This window comes from Hevea brasiliensis, chromosome 15 (genome assembly GCF_030052815.1).
Source record: "Hevea brasiliensis isolate MT/VB/25A 57/8 chromosome 15, ASM3005281v1, whole genome shotgun sequence".
In the NCBI taxonomy this organism is placed as follows: Eukaryota; Viridiplantae; Streptophyta; class Magnoliopsida; order Malpighiales; family Euphorbiaceae; genus Hevea; species Hevea brasiliensis.
This window is the reverse complement of record NC_079507.1, coordinates 54,760,520-54,781,020: the sequence shown is the minus strand read 5'-3', so window position 1 is coordinate 54,781,020 and position 20,501 is coordinate 54,760,520. Positions and strand designations below refer to the sequence as shown.

Below are 20,501 nucleotides of genomic sequence, written 5' to 3'. Positions count from 1 at the left end.
TCCCAGCACACATTATGAGGAAAATTTTCATCAATTAGGGCTCCATTTATTTTGCGGAAAATAACTTATATATGAAAAATATTTTCTACTGAAATTGTTTTTTAAGGGTTGTAATGTTAAACTAATAGTATGTGTTTATATCATATATGTACAAATGTTTTCACATTTTAATAAGAGTGTCAAAGTTATGAAAGTTAATTTCCTTAAAATTGGTTTAATTTTTCCTTTGACCAAAAAAATAGTTTCCGTTGGCCATCTTCTGAGTGCCCAAATACTAGGAAATGTAGAAAATATTGATATTTTACTATCTTAATAATTTGTAGTTTTCATATTTCTTTTTTTTTTTAATGCTTTTTTTTAATATTAAATAAATCATATAAAAGAAGGTGCTTTAAAGCATGGAAAAATACGTAGTTTTCCTTTTGGTGCGGCTCTGAAAAGTTCAAACTAGCTTTATCATGTTACATTAAATCTTAGCAGAATTTTCGTGTTATGTGCAGTAATTAATATTTGTATATCAAAAGAAATAAAAAAATTATATAAAATTTAATTAAATTATTAAATTATTATTAACTATTTAAAAAATTAAAATTCTAAAATGTTAATAATAAATTTTAACTCAATTTAATAAATTAATAATTACTTTTAGATGAATGATCTTAATAGGTATATTTTTTTTTAATATCTATAAGTTATTTTTTGTATGTAATAATAATAATAATAATAATAATAATAATAATAATAATAATAATAATATAATTATTTTAAAATAATAAAAATAAAATAATATTAAAATAAATTAAAATTTATTAAATATATAAAAGGAAGAGAAAAAATTTTTAAATATTGATTTTCCTTAAAAGTAAATATAAGTCTTGATTTTATTGTGATTGACCTTTTTAAATTAAAATTAGGGAATATGATAATATATAATAATTATATTTAGTAATTATATATTGCAAGGGTAGTACTGTGTAATGCTTCTAGGTCATATTGTACTACTCTCTTCCAAGTCAGTTTAGGTCTACCCCTTCTTTTCTTTCTATCCTCTAACCTAATGTGCTCTACTTGTCTAACTGAAGCCTCCGTATGTCTACGCTTCACATGACCAAACCATCTCAATCTCCCTTCTTTCAATTTATCCTCAATTGGCATCACTACTACCTTTTTTCTAATACTCTCATTACGGATTTTATCTAGTCTTGTATAGCCACTCATCGACCTTAATATTCTTATCTCCGCAACTCTTATCTTAGACACATATGACTCATTCAGTGCCCAATACTCACTACCATATAACATGGCCGGTCGTATGGCTGTACAGTAAAATTCTCCTTTCAACTTATTGAGAATCTTGCGATCACATAAAACTCCCGTGGCACTTCTCCACTTCAACTATCCGGCTTTAATCCTATGATTAACATCCTCCTCACATCCCCCATCTACTTGAAGGATTAAGTCAAGATATTTAAAGGGATTACTTTGGGGCATTACCACTCCATCCAAACTAACTCATTCCCTATCACCAGTTCGGCCTTCACTGAACTTGCAATGCATGTATTTTGTCTTCGTTCTACTTAACTTAAAGCCCTTTGACTTTAGAGTACTTCTCTAAAGTTCTAGCTTTCTATTAACTCCTTCTCGCGTCTCATCTATCAGAACTATATCATCCACAAATATCATGCACCAAGGGATACTCTCTTGTATATGTTTCATCAATTCATCTAAAACTAATATGAAAAGGTAAGAGCTTATAGCTGAACCTTGGTGTAATCTAACTGAGATAGTAGAGGGCTTAATATTGTACCAACTAATCTATTAAGTTTTTTATTGTAGGCCTTCATAAGGACTGCAGGAAAGATCCTTCAGAATATCCAGGAAGGCGTGTTCGATGTATCCAATGAGGTAACTTTTGAGTTCATGTTGATTTCCCCTGCCGCATTTGTGGTGGGGGAGTCGGGTGTCATTTTATTGTAGGGACCTAATATGCAATAAATAGTGCATCTAGAATTAGTATTCTTTTTTGTTCTTTAATATATATATATATATATATTTTATCAGCTAGAATTATCATTGAATTAAGATATAGATTTTAATTACAGCCACACCAATGTAAAAAGGAAAGTTAGTTTACCTTTCTAGTGCCAAAATTTCGATGAGCAGCACTTACTAAAGATACATTTTTAACGGCAAAATATCTTTTCGTGTATCTTATGTGTGACAAACCTGCCATCTTGTCTTGTATTGATTTGATGATCTGCTGGGTAGAGACACCAATCAGGTTATGGGAGATGAGACTGATTTTTAAAACATCTTATGCTTGTTTCTTTGGTCGGCGGGCCTTAGTTATGATATATAATGTAGCATTAGGAATTGCTGTTTCTACCCCTCGGTGACCTTGCATTAAAAGTTAGATTCTTCTTTTATGACACCTTTATGTTTATGATTGCAGTCTTCAGGTATCAAGGTAGGATATGGACGCCCCCAGGGCTCATCAGGAGCTAGAGATGGAGCTGTTGCTGAGAGAGGAGGATGTTGTAGCTAACTAAAACACAAATATAATCTGTATCGTATTTGATTATTTTCCGCACTCCTGTGAACATATGTTTACAACTGTTGCATGAATTCTGGTTGACATTTAATGTATAGATCCAACATTTGTTGTTCCTTGGACCACATTGAATTTAATTGATAGGGATTCAAATCTTTTGAGTGCTTGGAAGTTTCCTTATTCAGCACTGTTGTACTTTTGTTTTTCTTTTATGATGTCTGTTATGATTCGATATCTTTTACATCTGATACCATGGAAAATTTTAAGATCAAAATGCCTAAAAACTCTTTTTAAGTCAATGTACAACTTTGCCTTGACGTTTATCCACTACCTCAAATTAACAGATACGTTCAACAACACAAAATTTTTATCTAAAAACTCATCGTTGAATTTTTATCAAAAAAAAACCATCATCGTTGAATTAAATTTTGTAGTCAAAATTTGGTACATAATATGCTTCCGTAAAAGGAATAGCAATGGAAATCAAGTACATAGCATGCTTCCTTAAAAGGCATTACAGAATGTGGGCTGTCATTATAATCAAAGTCACGGCAATATTGAGAAAATGGTAACAAAATTGTAAAATGCTCTGTTACTGCATTAAAAGGTGGAAGAACTAGACCCACAGACAAGTAAAGCAGTATTTGGTATCTTCCTAAGCTCCTCATGTCGAACAAAAACTGAAAACTTCAAAACCTATTACTATAAAACACCAAATACCTGCATGGGACAACACAAACCGAGCGTAAGGAATAAGGTAATATGAAGTTGATACCTATAAATAATGACTCACTCACCCCAGCCAGAATGTCTTTTGAGAGTTGAGATTTGCTTTCTTCCACTTTATTTGCAACTGGTTTTGTCTGTGGGAATTGACGGATGACCTTCGGTGCTTGCTCACCAACAGAGAGTTGACCTCCTGACTCTTGTTGGACCTTTTGTTTCTGCAGAAGCAATAATGCAGGAACATAAATGCACTATAAAAATAAATGCTCAGTAGACAACAAAAAGGAGACTGTGAAAATAAAACTTCATGCCATAAATAATAAATTCACTGAATTAATTGATTAAAAAAAAAAAACCTTTATGCCATAAAAAGATATTGAACTACCTCAAATCTACAAGTTTTCTCTCTACCAAACAAGTGGTCCTAAAACCATAAATGGGCAAAAAGCATAATCATTGACCTTGAAAATGAGTACAAAAGATGTGCGCACTGAATCCATTACTTTGTAATAAAATAGGCTGCTTCAAGGGGGAAAAGAGATCTAGGTGGCTTGAAATTTTTAGTCATTCATATGTTAAATGTTTACTGCAGTAGGCTGCAGCATCTACTTCACTTTCTCACAAATTCATTTAAAGAAGTGGGATTTCTTTTGATATTATGACACAATTTGACGAGGGGCTGCAATATCAAAATAAGAAACAGCAATTACAACATAGGTCTACCTTGACTGGTTTCAGTAAGTGGGGATTTGGGTATAGATCATTGCATGCATAAGTTTATGTCAAAGTGCTCTCCTTATACAAAGAGAAGATGAAGAAAAAAAAAGAGATTAGCTATTACCAAATACTGAATTGAATGTCAGGAACACTCGCACACTCTCTCTCTGGAGTCTGGACCACTTTCTTCTCTTAATATGCAAGGCATACACGTACACAAATGCCATGTGTGTAGCATTTACATTTCGTTCAAGGCATGGCCTCTAGTGAACTTTCACTTTTCACCTCCTGAAATTCAGTTTCTAGAATACCCATCAGATATAGGCATGCATTATGATACCTGTTCTATTTGATGTGATATGCAAGGTAATTTTTTGTAACATTCTGTTATGTGATTGCTACGTGCAAGGTCTCTTGAGGTAAGAGCAAAGAGTGCACTTAATGCCATGTTAACATATACTGAACATGGGATAAAGATTCAACAAAGAACAGGGACCTAAAAATGACAATTCACAAAACCTTGACACAGAAAGACATACACCCAAAAACACACCCCTGTGGCAATAATCCTTTCCTCCCTCATTCCTGCTTCTCCAGTTTCTTCTATTTAATTGAAGAGACTTGTTGATCATTTTGCACAGATATAATTAATTCCATTCACATAGAACAGTCTTATACATGGGCTGGCATGTCTGAGCTGTTAACCTGTGTCCAAATAACACAACTAGCCATGAAGCATCTCAGAGCATGAAGACCCAACATTTCAAAAACAAGGTAAGACTATTTGCTCTAGTACCTTCATGATTCCCCAATTGGTCTTAATGCATATAAAACCTATAATGTATATAAAACCTATGGTTGGGGTTTCTAACAACAACTCAACTTAACTCAACTAATCCTTTATCCCAAAAATTTTGGGTCGGCTATATGGATTCTCTTTCTCCACTCTAAATGATTTTTGGTTAAATCCTGAGAAATGTGTAATGCTTCTAGATCATGTTGTACTACTTTCTTCTAAGTCAGTTTAGGTCTACCCCTTCTTTTCTTTCTATCCTCTAACCTAATGTGCTCTACTTGTCTAACTGAAGCCTCTGTATGTCTACGCTTCACATGACCGAACCATCTCAATCTCCCTTCTTTCAACTTATCCTCAATTGGCACCGCCTTCACTGAACTTGCAGTGCATATATTCTGTTTTCGTTCTACTTAACTTAAAGCCCTTTGACTCTAGAGTACTTCTCCAAAACTCTAACTTTCTATTGACTCATTCTCGCGTCTCATCTATCAGAACTATATATGATTGAAGGGCTGAAATTGCTCCACTCCATCCAAACTAACGAAGAAGTTGCTCCACTACCCAAACACACTTAAACCATTCCTATAAAGGGCTGAAATGCTGTTGTCCATGTGTAGAATTTAAAAGATGCGGAAACCAAAAGATGCCTAGCCAAAGAACCTCAGTTCTGTTTAGTATTTTAGAAAAATTATAAGGAATCTAAAAAATAGTAACCTGAACTAGCTCAAAATTGTATACAATTATACAATATTTACCTTTTTTAATCGTTCTTCTATAGAACTCAAAGCACGAGATTGATCCACCTTATTGAGATAGAAATCCCGCTCCCTCTTTGCAGCAGAAATTTCTAGAGCTAATTTCTGCTCCCGTATAACACTCTTATATGCTGCAATAGAAACACCAGGACTTAGACATACAGAAAACTATAAAAAATTATGTGATAATGATATGACAAACGAGAAATGTCTTCTCTACCAATTTCTTCTGTAAGATCATCCCACTTGAATTTACTCAAGTATTTGATATTCCAAAGGTCATAATAGAATTGTGACCTCTTTCTGCCACCTAAACATGAAAAAATTAATTAATATATAAATAAAGGAAAACATGAGCAGATAAAAACATGCAGCTAATAGGAACTACACAAACTTCGCAATATTCTGATAAAACATTAGGAGGAAGACATCAAGAAAAACATGGACTATATAAAAAAAAATGTGCATATATATATAAGATACTTAAGCAAACCTAATTCTTCATTTGGGCAATAACACAAACAACAGACAGAAATGAAAGTGAAAAAGGAACCACAATCCAAACAAAGAATAAGAATTTGAAGCCAAGTAGCTAGGTTAAAAGGGACCCATGCATTTTGCTCAAATATAATTTTCAATACCAAGGAAAGCATTTTGATTTTATTAGTTTCTCTACGTGAAAGCTAATTCTTACTCCGTTGTCCAAAATATACACAAATAAGAACACCGAGGAGCTTATATATAAATTGCATGCAAAATTTTATAGGAAAAAAATCATTGCAATTAATTACCAACCTATTTGTTTACCATTTAACATATTAGCAACCCTTTTTGCAATGCTCTTATTGGTAAATTCAACCCACCTGCAGGTTACAGACGAAGAGAATCAGCTGATTACTTAAATAGCAATTTAATGCAATCTTTCTATGTTAAACAAAATCAAAGATACAATGTCAAGTAGGTGGTTATAAACACACACACACAGAGAGAGAGAGAGAGAGAGAGAGAGAGATCCAAAGTATCCTAGGAATATTAACTGTTAATTCTATGAAGCTATGTTAAATTGTTTAGCATAAATTTAACGGCATTTTTTCCTTTTAACATACCCTTCAGAGAATTCTTGACCTCGAAATCCACCAGCTCTTTTGCGATTTACTCGAGCAGTGGGATCTGTAGAGTAAAACAATGCATTCTCTTTAATGGATTAACTGCTTACTATCACATAACTTGAGGAGGTTTGCTAATATGACTAATCAGAAAGATGAATAAGAGAAAAAGTTAAGAATTGAATAGTTATCAATTGGTCACCTTCAGGTGCAAGGTAGATCCTCTGTATTTCTCCATATTGGGAAAGAATATGACGAAGCTTTACATGATCCATGTGGGGAGGGATTTGACTTAAGTAGCAAACACCACGCTTGTCAGCCTTAGCAGCTTCCTTTAGTAACTGCTCTTTCTTCTTCTTCTTCTTTTTAAGCCTATTGACCATTTCAACATTGGATTTTGGATCCTCTTCTTCTATAGGATTTATTCCAATGACCTCTTCTTCTTCCTTGCCTTTTGCAGTTTCAATTTTTCCACCTTCAGCTGCTGGATTCACCTCCTGTGGAAAACCCACTGTATTAACATCTTCCTCTTCATCCTCAGCAGTTTTCTGTAATAATTGCCTTCTTGTTTCCTTTACTTTCTTTTTCCTCTCACCATTAGATTTTTTACTACTTTCCTTGCTTAAAGAAGCTTCCTCCAACAATTTCTTCTTTATTTTATTTTTTCCACTTTTCACCCTCATATCACCAGCTTGTAAATTCCCTCCAGCTGGAGGGCTGTGTTCATTGATCTCCTGTTCATGCTCTGTTTTTACACTTTCCTGCAATTGCTTTTTCTTTTTATTCTTCCTACTTGTAGCCCTTTCTGCACTGGACTTTGGTGCCATATAATGAATCTTTTCACAATTCTTATCACAAACTATGGGTCCCTCTGTTGCTCTAGTATCCGCTCCGAGAATGACACCATCCTATATGGAATAAAGTAGACAAAAGAATAAATATATAAACTAAACAAGTTAGAATTTTTGAAACATTGGGCTAAGGTTTAGCCAAGCAAAGATGCCAAGTGCTTAGCAGAAAATGCACTAACCAATATAGCAATCACCAAAACTCAAGAAATGGTAACACACATACACCACACCCATTAAGAATAACATGATAACCTTTCTGCCCCAGCTCACTGACACAGGAACAATATACAGCCCAGAAAACTTAGTCAAATCCTATTCCTAGGCTGTTTAGGATCCCTTTTCTACATTCTTTAGGATTTTTTTTTCTCTTTTCCTATTCCTTTTAGGATTTATGTTTTTAAAAGCCTAAAATGCAAGCATTGATGCAACTAGTGTTATTTAGAAATGTACAAAAGATACCAAAATACTTAATAAGTTTATAACCTCCCAAAAAAGGGAAACAAAAATACACGATTAGAGACAACATTTTGTGAGAACCCAGCATGGCACAAGAAGACTAATTCTTTGCCTAGAAGATGCAACCTATCAATGCTCAACTCAAAGTGGCTCGTTATGGCTTGCAACATATATTAACCAGAAAAATTAATCAATCTAATCAAGTTTCCTTCACCCTTATATCAGCACTGAAAATCTTTATTGGTGAACTGAATCACACTACGGATTAACTACAGGTCAAAATCCCAAAATGAATTCCAGATTTTGCCAACCCTTCATGCATCTCACAGTAGATTAGGAGACTAAGAAAGCAATCAATTTGACTAAGTAAAATTAACGAGAACAAGGTATCAAACTGGGTTTTAGCTCCAAATTCTACAGAAAAATGGAAATTAACATACTTAACATATAAATACAGTTTTAGCATTATCGTACCTGGAAAACTATGCCAACAATTGTAGTTCCTGTTTTCCTAAAGGAGGGAGGGTTAACTCCCTTCTTTGCCAGCATATCATTTCTTCTACAGAGATCGAAACTGAACCCACCCATTGGAGGAACATCTACCAGCGATTTCGACATTCTTTAGAAACTTGAAATTGAATTCTGAACCCACTACTTGAAAGCAAATGAAGAAAAATTAAATGCTAAGCGCATAAAATAAGGACTTAGAAAATGAAAGAACTAAAGACCCATAAGAGATCTCAACGTAAAGACTAATGGGTACCTGTAATCGAATCGAGAAGTAGCAGAGACTACAGAATTATTGATCGATTTCGAGGTTTATTTTGGCTTTAGACAAGGTAACCTAGGAAAGAAGAAAAGATTGTTTTTGCTAAAGTGGGTCTCGTTTACAAGGTATTTGCCAATTCGGTTCTTTCTTACTCATTTGCAAATATGGGCTTACTTATAGGCGCAGTCAGTCGGTGCATATAAATCTTCCTTGTTAAAATATGAGCCTTATTTTTTTATAATTAAATAAAAATTATTTTATTATATTTAAAAAATTATTATATTTTAGTGTTATGATATATTTAATAATTAACTTATTTATTATATTAATAATTATTATTAAAAATAATAATAGTAATATTTCAGTCTTGTTTTATCTTTGTCTACACTAGCAATTGACCAATTTTTAAATATTGGATAGAATTTTTTCTATTATTGCTCTAAAAACATTTTTATGTATCTAACAAAGAACTTAAATTTTAAATTTATCAAATATTTTTAGTGAATTTTTTTATAACTCATTTTACTTGAAATTTGAACTCAAGACTTTATGATTCAGATAGATGATTTTAATACTACTTAATAATACTAAAATTATCTCTAGAATAATGAACTTTCAAGTTTAAATACTAATGGAGTCATATGAATAAAAAAAATAATTTAATAGAATGTAATTGTCTTCAGGATTGAAATTTCAAATTTAAACTCTAATTAGAATATATATGAGTAAGGAGAATTAAGAGTGTGAAAATTCTAATTTGCCTCTATTAGATAAGTGATAACACCCTCACCCATCTACAGTGTAGTTGTGCAAGGTGTGCTACATTCGGTGCCGGATCACCCTATCCTGTCTTGTCATATACAATATTAATTTCATTATCTTACAAGTAGATTTTTTTTTATCATATTTCATTTTTATGGAGATCCAGACAGAGTCTCATCTATTTTATTAGTGTATGGTAGGTTCAATTATTTACCTGTTACAAATAATTTCATATTATTTTCATATTTTCATATATCATCATATTGCTCATATTGTCGCAAGGTAATTTGCGGTCGCCTAGACGAGGCTCTTCACTGAAGTGGGAAAAGTGAGGAGTCGCCACTTTAATTTTGAGGGAAATTAAAGAAAACCATTTGTGAAGATAAATTAAAAAGCAACCATTTCGAAAACAGAGATTTTAAGTTCGGGGTCCGTATACGGGTGGGGAAGGTGTTAAACACCCCACCTCGTCCCTCAACGAGGGTAAGCAGATTTAACATTATGCCCTTTTATGAATTAAAAAAGATAATTAGAGGGTTGTGACAGTGATGATGTTAATTCTTCGTGCAAAACGAAGGAATACTTGATATTTCACTTATTTTAGGTTGCCTTAAGAACACAAGTTCATGAGATGACCCTTTAGTGAATAGGAGTTGTGTAGAGTTATATTGTGTATTGTGTTATTTTAATTTGGGTTATTGTTAAGAGAGCTCGGGTGAGAAGCTTCTCCTGATCTCTAGATATGTTTTATTAAGAGTTTTAAGCGGGAGATTTCGGATAAGAACTCTCCTCCGATCTCCACATATTTTATTAAGGTTTTAGCTGAGAATCGGGTAAGAACTCTCCCCCGCTCTCTTAAAGTATTTAGTTTAAAGTGTTTTAAGTGGAAGATCTCGGATAAGAACTCTCCTCCGATCTCCGTATTTTATTTAAATTTTGAATGAGAATCAGGTAAGAACTCTCCTCCGATCTCTTAAAGTATTTGGTTTAAAGTTTTTTTTTAAGTGGAGGATCTCGGATAAGAACTCACCTCCGATCTCCATGTTTTATTTAAATTTTGAATGAGAATCAGATAAGAACTCTCCCCCGATGTCTTAAAGTATTTGGTTTAAAGTTTTTTTTTTTTTAGCGGAGGATCTCGGATAAGAACTCTCCTCCGATCTCCGTGTTTTATTTAAATTTTGAATGAGAATCAGGTAAGAACTCTCCCTCGATCTTTTAAAGTGTTTGTTAGGATCGCATATCGTAAGGACTTTGAACTAAGGATTTTGGTGCCTAAAGGCGCCAGAAACCCACACAAAGCTTCTCTTAACCCACTAATGCCTTATAATTAGAAGGTGGATATAAGACCGAACTTCCCGCCGATCTCCTATGTGATCGCCTTACTAGAGCTCTTTGACTGGCGATATCCGATCTCTTTTGGTTACTAGTCCGGGACCCGATCTCATCTCGATTCCCGCTCTATTATGTTATCTTCTGGGATTGTTTTGGGCCTGACCTCATAACTTATTCCTCTGATCTACTATTCGGCCTTTTGTTATTTTTATTTGTTCGAAAACTTTCATGTTAAGATACTTCTACCAATATTTTTTAAGTTACCTACAATTCAAAGCAGAACACTTAGGCAGCATTATTTGAACACTAGAAACGAGTCTCTTTTGTTCTGGCTTTAGATGTATGATGCAAATATGAGGACATGAAACCATCTCTTACTGGAATTTTTTCCTTTTCAGTTAACACTTGCAGGGGCACTAGTTCAAATGCTTGAAAAAAAAAAAAAAAAAACCTATACAAAACCTACATGGGAATATTTAGAATCCCTGGTTAAATCATTAGATATACCATATTACTGCTGTTCATCCCTGTAATTTGAATGGTTGTGGGGATGTGAATTTATGGTTCTTGTTTGGGACTCAGTGCACTTTGTTGGATTTGTAGTTTTAACCGATATATTATTACATTACATCCCTTTACAGCTTTCCTATTCTGTCTGCCATTTTTTTCTCCCATGTTTGTGTTTTTTTCATTGTTTTTGAATTGAATCATCAATTGTGCTCTCAAGTTGATGGAGAACCAAGGAGTAAGAGCTTCATTTGTCTCATACCTGTATAGTCTGGTTCTGGTTCATGGCAAGAGTGATCCTTTACTAAAATGGCATTTGGTGGTTCTACTTAAAGAGTGTTTGATTTAATTTATGAAAAAATAGCATTTGATTAAAATACTTATAAATATAACTTGCAAGTAGTTAATATGTTTACTAAAAAATAATTTATAAGCACATTTTAATAAAAAATATTAATTGAGATTTATGATAAAATTTTCAAAATTAAATGAAGATAATATAAAAAAATTTAGTAAGCGCTAAAATGAAAAGATAGGTCTTCAACTTATTTTTTTTTCTAATAATTTCAATTTATAAATTTAAAAATTATTATAAACAAAATAAATCAATTTATTTTTAAAATTTATAAACTGATTCAACATTTTTATATAAGATAAAATAAACAATCTCTTAATTATACTAAATAGTCATTTTCCTTTAAAGTTAATTACTTTATAATGCATATGCTAATTTTCTTTTTTAATTATGATGTTTTCCTTTATATAGTTAATTATTATAATCAATCAAAGATGTTTTTTCTTAAATAATTTGGTCAACTTATCTTTTAAAAAAATAGTTCTAGCCTTAAATATAATTTATTGTATGTTTTTGTATTTAAAATATAATTTATTTAAGAAAATTTGAAAATTTTTGGTTTGTAAACAGATGGTGGATTTTGATTTAAGTTAAAACAAAGCAATAAGCCCCACTTTGTGCAATTTTTGTTTTATTTTTATATAAATTAAAGTATGAAGAATGCCAACTTGCTATGAATTGTCATATTCATATCGATGTGTCAATAAAATAAAATTTATATAATATTATGATGAGAAACATTTAAATAATTATTTACTTTATATAATAATTATATATTTTGTAAAAAGATTAAAATCTTTTCACAGTTATAATTATTTTAATAAAATTATTAAAAACAAGTTAATTAAATAATAATATTTTTTTTCAAATAGTAAATAGTAAAAGTTATTAAAAACAAATAACATATTTTACTATAATTTCTAAAAAAATTATTTTATTTATAGTCATATTTTCAATAATTAAATAATTATAAAAATTTTTAACATGATTTTCATGAAAAAAATATTAAAAATATTATTTTATATGATTTAATATAATTTATTTTCATAATACATGATCATACATAAATATTTTAAATTTATAATTTATAATTATTCTCAAAACACTATATTTTAAAAAATTATATTTAAAATTAAGTTTCATTTCAACTAAATTACTTAATTTTTAAAAAATTAATTTTAAAAAAATAATTTAAAACATATTATTTAGAATAATTTTTTAATTTTAAACGATTAATTATGCATTATTAAAATGAATTATGATAGATCATAGAAATTGAATTAAAATGGTGAATGTAATCTGCATAACTAATTTGTTAGTGATATTAAACATTAAAAATTGAATTATTTATTATTTTTTTTTAAATATGAACTGACTTGTTTTTCAAATGTTTTAAAAATTAATTTATAAATTATCATAATTTTTTAAAATATACATATAATATTTTTTCAAAAAAGATAGGTAGAATTCTATAATTTAAATATTAGATAAAATTTTAAATTTAAAATAAAAAATTGAATATATTTAAACACATATGTTCATTTTAATTATAAAAATAACAGACAGCTTTATTTTTTTACTCGAAATATAAAATTTCATTAATTTGAGACAGAGGAGGTGATTTGATAGGGGCTAAAACTCAAAGATGGACCCGGCCCGCAGATGGCTCCAGAAACTTCCTCAGGTTCGACTCTTTTCCTCTGCTCGTGTGATTTTAAAAAATAAAAAATAAATAAAAATTAATAATAAAGAGACACCTAAAAGGCGAAAGCCCAGGCTTTTCATTTTGGTTTTTTACATGCCATTGGAGCACCGATGCAGTGCTAAGACGATACAGCCCGGTGCAACTAAAAGCTTGCTTTGAGTCCCGCCACCGAAGCCGGAACGAAACCTAGACCGCTTCACTTGCCTCTCAATCATCGTCACGCGATGTCGGTAATCTTGGGGCTTTATCCGCTTAATTGCATGGAATTGGATGTTATATTTCAGCTGAAAATACTGATAAATTTGAGTCTCTTTGATTACACGTTAAGTGTGCTTGTTCCTATATTGAAATTATTTCTGTTACCTATAACAATTCAAGGGTCAGCATATGTTGTGAATTTTACTATTGTTAGTTTCTTTTATTGAGAATAGATTGAGTTGCGTAATTTAGGTCAAAGGTTTGAGTTTCAAATTTTTATTAAGCAGCGTAGATGTGTAACTCACACCTTTATATTGTACCCACAAAAAAAAAACCTATAATTACTTATGTTTTGCTTTTTATTCAAATGCATGTGGAAAATTCACATTTTTATTCATTTATTTTATATTAAAAATGTAGTGTATTTAATTGTTTGTATTAGCTTAACTATCTGCATATATTTCCTTCTCTGCAAGTGAGATTGTATTTTCATTTTATTTCATTAGGCGTAATGGCTAATGAAGAATATAAGGTTAATGGGTCGAGTTCTCGGAATGAAGGGTGTCCAAAGTCCAAAGTAAAGGGCTACAAGTAGGAAGAATAAAAAGAAAAAGCAATCGCAGGAAAGTGTAAAACGAGCATGAACAGGAGATCAATGAACACACCTCCGGTGGAGGGAATTTACAAGTCGTGATATGAGGGTGGAAAGTGGGAAAATAAAATAAAGAAGAAATTGTTGGAGGAAGCTTCTTTAAGCAAGGAAGGTAGTAAAAATCTAATGGTGAGAGGAAAAGAAAGTAAAGGAAACAAAAGGCAATTATTACGTAAAAGCTGAGGATGAAGAGGAAGATGTTAATACAAAGTGGGTTTTCCACAGAGGTGAATCCAAAGAATGAAGGTGGAAAAATTGAAACGCAAAAGGCAAGGAAGAAGAAGAGGATCCAAAATCCAATGTTGAAATGGTCAATAGGCTTAAAAAGAAGAAGAAGAAGAATAAAGAGCAAGCGATTAAAGGATGCCGCTAAGGTGACAAGCGTGGTGTTTGCTACTTAAGTCGAATCCTCCCCACATGGATCATGTAAAGCTTCACATATTCTTTCCCAATATGGAGAAATACAGAGGATCTACCTTGCACTGAAGGTGACCAATTGATAACTATTCAATTCTTAACTTTTTCTCTTATTCATCTTTACGATTAGCCATATTAGCAAACCTCCTCAAGTTATGTGATAGTAAGCGCTAATCAATTAAAGAGAATGCATTATTTTACTCTACAGATCCCATCGCCGAGTAAATCGCAAAAGAGCCGTGGATTTCGAGGTCAAGAATTCTCTCAAGGGTATGTTAAAAGGAAAAATGTCATTAAATTTATGCTAAACAATTTAACATAGCTTCATAGAATTAATGACTAATATTCCTAGGATACTCTAGATCTCTCTCTCTCTCTCTCTCTCTCTCTCTCTCTCTCTCTCTTTGTGTGTGTGTGTGTGTGTGTGTTTATAACGACCTACTTGACATTGTATCTTTGATTTTGTTTAACATAGGAAGATTGCATAAAATTGCTATTTAAGTAATCAACTGATTCTCCTTGTCTCAGAATCTGCAGTGGGTTGAATTTACCAATAAGAGCATTGCAAAAAGGGTTGCGAATATGTTAAATGGTGAACAAATAGGTTGGTAATTAATTGCAATGATTTTTTTCCTATAAAATTTTGCATGTAATTTATAAATAAGCTCCTTGGTGTTCTTATTTGTGTATATTTTGGACAGCGGAGTAAGAATTAGCTTTCACGTAGAGAAACCAATAAAATCGAAATGCTTAAAAGAATGAAAGTAGGTAAAGCCTGTGGACCCGATGGAATACTAATTGAAGTGTGGAAATGTTTGGGAGATATGAGAGTGACATGGTTAACTAAATTGTTTAATAAGATTCTAAATTCAAAGAAAATGCCTAATGAATGGAGGAGGGGTATTTTAGTACCCATTTTTAAAAATAAGGGAGACATACAGAGTTGTTCAAACTATAGGGAAATTAAACTCATGAACCATACTATGAAGCTATGGAGAGAGTTGTCGAACATCGACTACATCATGACACTTCTATCTCTCCCAATCAATTAGGCTTCATGCCCGGTCGTTCAACTATGGAAGCGATCTTTCTCATTAGAAGCTTGATGGAGAAATATAGAGATGTGAACAAAGATCTACAAATGGTTTTTATCGATTTGGAGAAGGCTTATAATAGTGCTCCAAGAGATGTCTTATGGAGAGTGTTAAAACAAAAGAGGGTATCTATTAGGTACATACAAGTGTTGAAAGATATATATGAAGGAGTAACTACTATTGTGTGTAGACCCTTATTTTGTGATGAGTATGTACATTGAGGCCGTGGGAAACCCGATGATGAAAAATTATATGACTGTAAGATGTAATTGGAGGCATTGAGCTGAATTATTAATTTCGTGGCATGATCTTGAAAAAATAAAAATAATAATAAAGTTTTGGGAAAATTAATTTAATTAAATTTAAATAAAATTTTATTTTGTTTAAATTTAATATGGGTAGTTTTTTTAAATGGATCTAATTAAGTTTAATTGGGCTCCATGGGCCTAAGAAAGCCTAGTTAGGAATTTTAAATGAGACCCATTTAATTATTTTCTAAAAATTAAAATAACAAAATATCTCTCTCCTCCTTGGCCCCACTCTCTTCCTCACTCCCTATTGGTGCCTTCCATTTTTTCCTATCTTCCTATTGGTTGAAACACCTCACCCATATCCCAGTCTTATTCGAATTCTGCAATCGCAGTTGTTTAAGTCATCTAAACTTTATCACCCTAAGACTCCAAATCCTACCACACCTCTTCTTCATTCCCTATTGGTGCCTTCCATTTTTTCCTGTCTTCCTATTGGTTGAAACACCTCGCCCATATCCCAGTCTTATTCGAATTCTGCAATTGTTGTTGTTTAAGTCATCTAAACTTTATCATCCTAAGACTCCAAATCCTACCACACCTCTTCCTCATTCCCTATTGGTGCCTTCCATTTTTTTCTGTCTTCCTATTGGTTGAAACACCTCACCCATATCCCAGTCTTATTCGACTCGCAATTGTAGTTGTTCAAGTCATCTAAACTTTATCATCCTAAGACTCCAAACCCTATCACACCTCTCTCCCAAAACCCTATAAATACCCTACTAGAGAAGAGAAGAAGGGGAGGATGGGAGGAAAGAGGTAGAGAAAATTCAGAATTATAAGAAATTTAGAGATATTTAAGACTCTTTGAGTTCTTCCTTATTATTTTTTTTTTCTTCAAGAAGATTTTCATATAAGATTTCTGGAAGGTCAGTTTTTATTGTTTTCTTTTCAAGATCTATGCCACACAATATTTTAATTCTATGCTCTTTGTCTTCAATTTATTTTATATGTTCATATAGATCATGTAATCATGTTTAATTTGAGGGGATACACAACTCTGCACATATTTAGTTTCTGTTTCTCGTACTTTTATTATTTTTATTTATTTTCTTTATTTTTTTTTATTTACAAACAAAATTGGTAAGTAGCCCTAAGGTAAGTACCAAATAGGGCATTTGCGCCGAGCTTATATGGAGCTAAACGGGAGTAAGCCAGGGATATCATTGCCATACTAGAAGAGAAGACCCTTTTTTAAGGGTAGCTTGCCCCAATGGCAACTGCATTTACCAACAAGTAAGTAGCTCTAAACTTCTCGAATAACCATTGGCATGAAATTGTAGTAATAATAGAACTTTCATTTGGTAAATTAAAAATTAACTTTGTTTTTAATTTAACTGACTTTTGCATGTAATTAATTTAAATAAATACTTTGTAAATTAAAATTAATCTTGTTTGTAAATTAAACTAATATTGGCATGTAAAATAAATTTAATTTAATACTTAGTAATTGTAAAATAAATTTGCATGTTAGAAATCTTTATTAGGTTGTGATTGTTTGGGACTTATGTGATATTAGAATAAATTACACATGTACATAGTTAACTTAGTTCAATTATCCTTAGGGTAACTTGGTGAAAATTAATTAATTAGGTTAAATAGAAACATAGGGTTATTTGAAATTGAATTTGTTTGTAAATTAAATTCCCAATAATAAATTAATTTTAGTCATCTGGTAAATATCATTTAAATAATTAGCAACCCCATAGATAGGAATTACTTGTGCATGAAAATTGTGTGTAAACAATAACCCTTTTTGTGAATTACTTGCGTGTGTAGGATTAGAATTGCATTTTTTAGGATAAAGTTTAATAAAGGAATAATAAACAAGACTTCTAGAAACATTAGTAGAGGACTGGCACTCGAATTAACGAGGTTAGACCAGGCGTAAGGGGTGCCTAACACCTTCCCCTTACGTACCCACTATCCCGAACCTAGACATTGGGCTATGGTAATGACGGTTGTGGAAACTCTGCAAGGAGAAAGTTGCCATCCATGACCCTCGGAAGAAACACTAAATATGTCCCGGTTATTACTCGGGTGGCGACTCCTGTCTATCTATGCCTTCGTGGCATAAATCCTTAGTACCGTGGTAGTGTTATGGGAAGACGGTACTTACCAGTGGTTTGATTCTATTAGGATTGTATGAAGTGCATGTCTAGGAAATGCTGTCTAAGGAGGTGGTACTTAAGTGAGACCATTGTGACTCAACCATCTTTCCTGGGCATTACTTGGTGCATTTTATATAATTCTAATGGATGATATTTCGCCTCACGCCCTACCCCTACATTGTGCTCACAGTGGGAGGGGACACAAGAGATTTTCCTATCTCAGTTAGTTGAATTACACCAAGGTTCAGCTGTAACCCCTTACCTTTTACATTAGTTTTAGATGAATTGACGAAACATATACAAGAGAGTATCCCTTGGTGCATGATGTTTGTGGATGATATAGTTCTGATAGATGAGACGGGAGAATGAGTCAATAGAAAGCTAGAGCTTTGAAGAAGTACTCTAGAGTCAAAGGGCTTTAAGTTAAGTAGAACAAAGACAGAATATATGCATTGCAAGTTCAGTGAAGGCCGAACTAGTGATAGGAAAGGAGTTAGTTTGGATGAAGTGGTACTGTCCCAAAGTAATCACTTTAAATATCTCGGCTCAGTCCTTCAAGTAGATGGGGGATGTGAGGAGGATGTTAGTCAGAGAATTAAAGCTGGATGGTTGAAGTGGAGACGTGTCACAGCAGTTTTATATGATCGCAAAATTTCCAATAAGTTGAAAGGAAAATTTTACCGCACAGTCATACAACCGGCCATGTTATATGGTAGTGAGTGTTGGGCACTGAAGGAGTCGTATATGTCTAAGATAAGAGCTGCGGAGATGAAAATATTAAGGTGGATGAGTGGCCATACTAGACTAGATAAATTCCGTAACGAGGGTACTAGAGAAAAGGTAGGAGTGGTGCCAATTGAGTATAAGTTGAGAGAAGAGAGATTGAAGTGGTTTGGTCATGTGAAGCGTAGATATACAAATGCTCCAATTAGACAAGTAGTGCACAGTAGGTTAGATGATAGAAAGAAAAGAAGAGTTAGACCTAAACTGAGAGTAGTACATGACATAAAAAGTATTTCAGAGGATTTAATACAAAATTATTTAGAGTGTAGAAAGAGAATCCGTATAGTCCACCCTAAATTGTTTAGATAAAGATTTTAGTTGAATTTAGTAACCTTATTAAAATTCAGTGACCAAAATTGAAATTCAGTGACCAAGTTCACTGACAATGAGCTATGAAAAAGTTGCCAACTTCCAAATAATTCCTAACTTATTGCTGAATCAATGAATAAATGAATTAAAAAAACACATGAAATTTGAAGCACCAGCAATAAAATTATAAAGAAAAATAAAAAAGCATGGACAAAAATGGAAAAAGGAAAAGGAAGAAGGGGGACGGGGTAATGTACAGTGTCCCAAATCTACAGCTTGATGGGTCGGCCATCGATGGTTGCCATACGAGCACCAAACTCAACACCGATAGTGAGATCGTGTACGGGTTGAAACCTCTTATCCGTGAATTGCAAGAGTAGACATGATTTCCCTACTCCTGAAATCCAAAGGACACCCAATCCAAACTCTCAGTTGAGAAAATTAAATTCCAGAAAACAAAATTATACCCAAAGAGAGAGCAAAGAAAACAAACCGATGTCTCCGATGATTATATACTTGAAGAGGTAATCGTAAGACATTGAATAAGACAAGGGAGGTGAAAACGACAAGTGTCACACCCTACTCCCCTGTAAGATGTAACATGATCCCGTAGTATACCTAATGAACTACCGTACTTCTCCTACCGATAATCCATTAAATATACTACAAGGGATTTTAAAACAATTTTCGGGAAATTTAAGTCATAGATTAAAATCTGGTGTTATAAAATTTTTTCAAAATTTCGGCAAAGTGCCGACTGTATTTTGAGAAAACAGTTCTTCAATCCTGCAAAAGAAAATGTTCCCAATATGTTTTCTCAAATACAACTTCAATAACTTCATTTCAATTCATAATTCAATTCTCAATAAACAATCAATTCATTTTCAAACTACTCTCATCATAAAGAAACATTTCATTGATTACAAGACTCAAAATTTATAATACAAAACTATTCAAGTAAATGAAATCTCAAATTTACATTTACAATAATTTACATTTAATTACATACCAAAATATTTTACAAGAGTTTTTATACAACTGCTCAAATAATTTACATACATATTATTACATGCATACATCAAAACCTATGTACATGGGTATATCTATGATATACCTGGAGCTGATCTGAATGTATCTTCAAAGAAATTTACTCACTGCTCTATGCTCTTCTTACCTGCGACAGCATACAAAGCTATCGCTGAGTGGTGAACTCAGTGGTGCACAACTATAATTTAAAA

General features: G+C 32.4%; 1 protein-coding gene, 1 long non-coding RNA gene and 1 pseudogene across 2 annotated transcripts; 2 read left to right on the top strand and 1 right to left on the bottom strand.

Moving 5' to 3' along the window:
* Window positions 1–977: 977 nt before the first annotated feature.
* Window positions 978–2,751, top strand: LOC131173826 (uncharacterized). Its single transcript, XR_009144150.1, has 2 exons — window positions 978–1,905; window positions 2,453–2,751. It is a non-coding gene; the product is annotated as an uncharacterized LOC131173826 (long non-coding RNA).
* A 279-nt stretch (window positions 2,752–3,030) lies between these two features.
* LOC131173822 (pre-rRNA-processing protein ESF2-like) lies at window positions 3,031–8,881 on the bottom strand. Its single transcript, XM_058136360.1, has 9 exons — window positions 8,722–8,881; window positions 8,433–8,609; window positions 6,854–7,559; window positions 6,652–6,715; window positions 6,341–6,408; window positions 5,766–5,855; window positions 5,546–5,676; window positions 3,349–3,495; window positions 3,031–3,271 (listed from the first exon to the last, which is right to left on the bottom strand). The coding sequence occupies exons 2-9, from the start codon at window positions 8,574–8,576 to the stop codon at window positions 3,254–3,256; spliced, it is 1,368 nt and encodes a 455-aa protein (XP_057992343.1). The 5' UTR covers window positions 8,577–8,609; window positions 8,722–8,881; the 3' UTR covers window positions 3,031–3,253.
* Window positions 8,882–14,100: 5,219 nt separating this feature from the next.
* Window positions 14,101–15,605, top strand: LOC131173823 (pre-rRNA-processing protein ESF2-like; annotated as a pseudogene).
* Window positions 15,606–20,501: the final 4,896 nt, after the last annotated feature.

What these genes read in the sequence shown, in the direction of transcription:
- LOC131173822 (XM_058136360.1), bottom strand. Translation starts at nt 8,576, where the DNA reads ATGTCGAAATCGCTGGTAGATGTTCCTCCAATGGGTGGGTTCAGTTTC. An exon ending in GATCTACCTTGCACCTGAAG is followed by an intron (nt 6,716 to 6,853) that starts GTGACCAATTGA and finishes TTTACTCTACAG; the next exon opens with ATCCCACTGCTCGAGTAAAT. An exon ending in GTTAAATGGTAAACAAATAG is followed by an intron (nt 5,856 to 6,340) that starts GTTGGTAATTAA and finishes TTTCATGTTTAG; the next exon opens with GTGGCAGAAAGAGGTCACAA.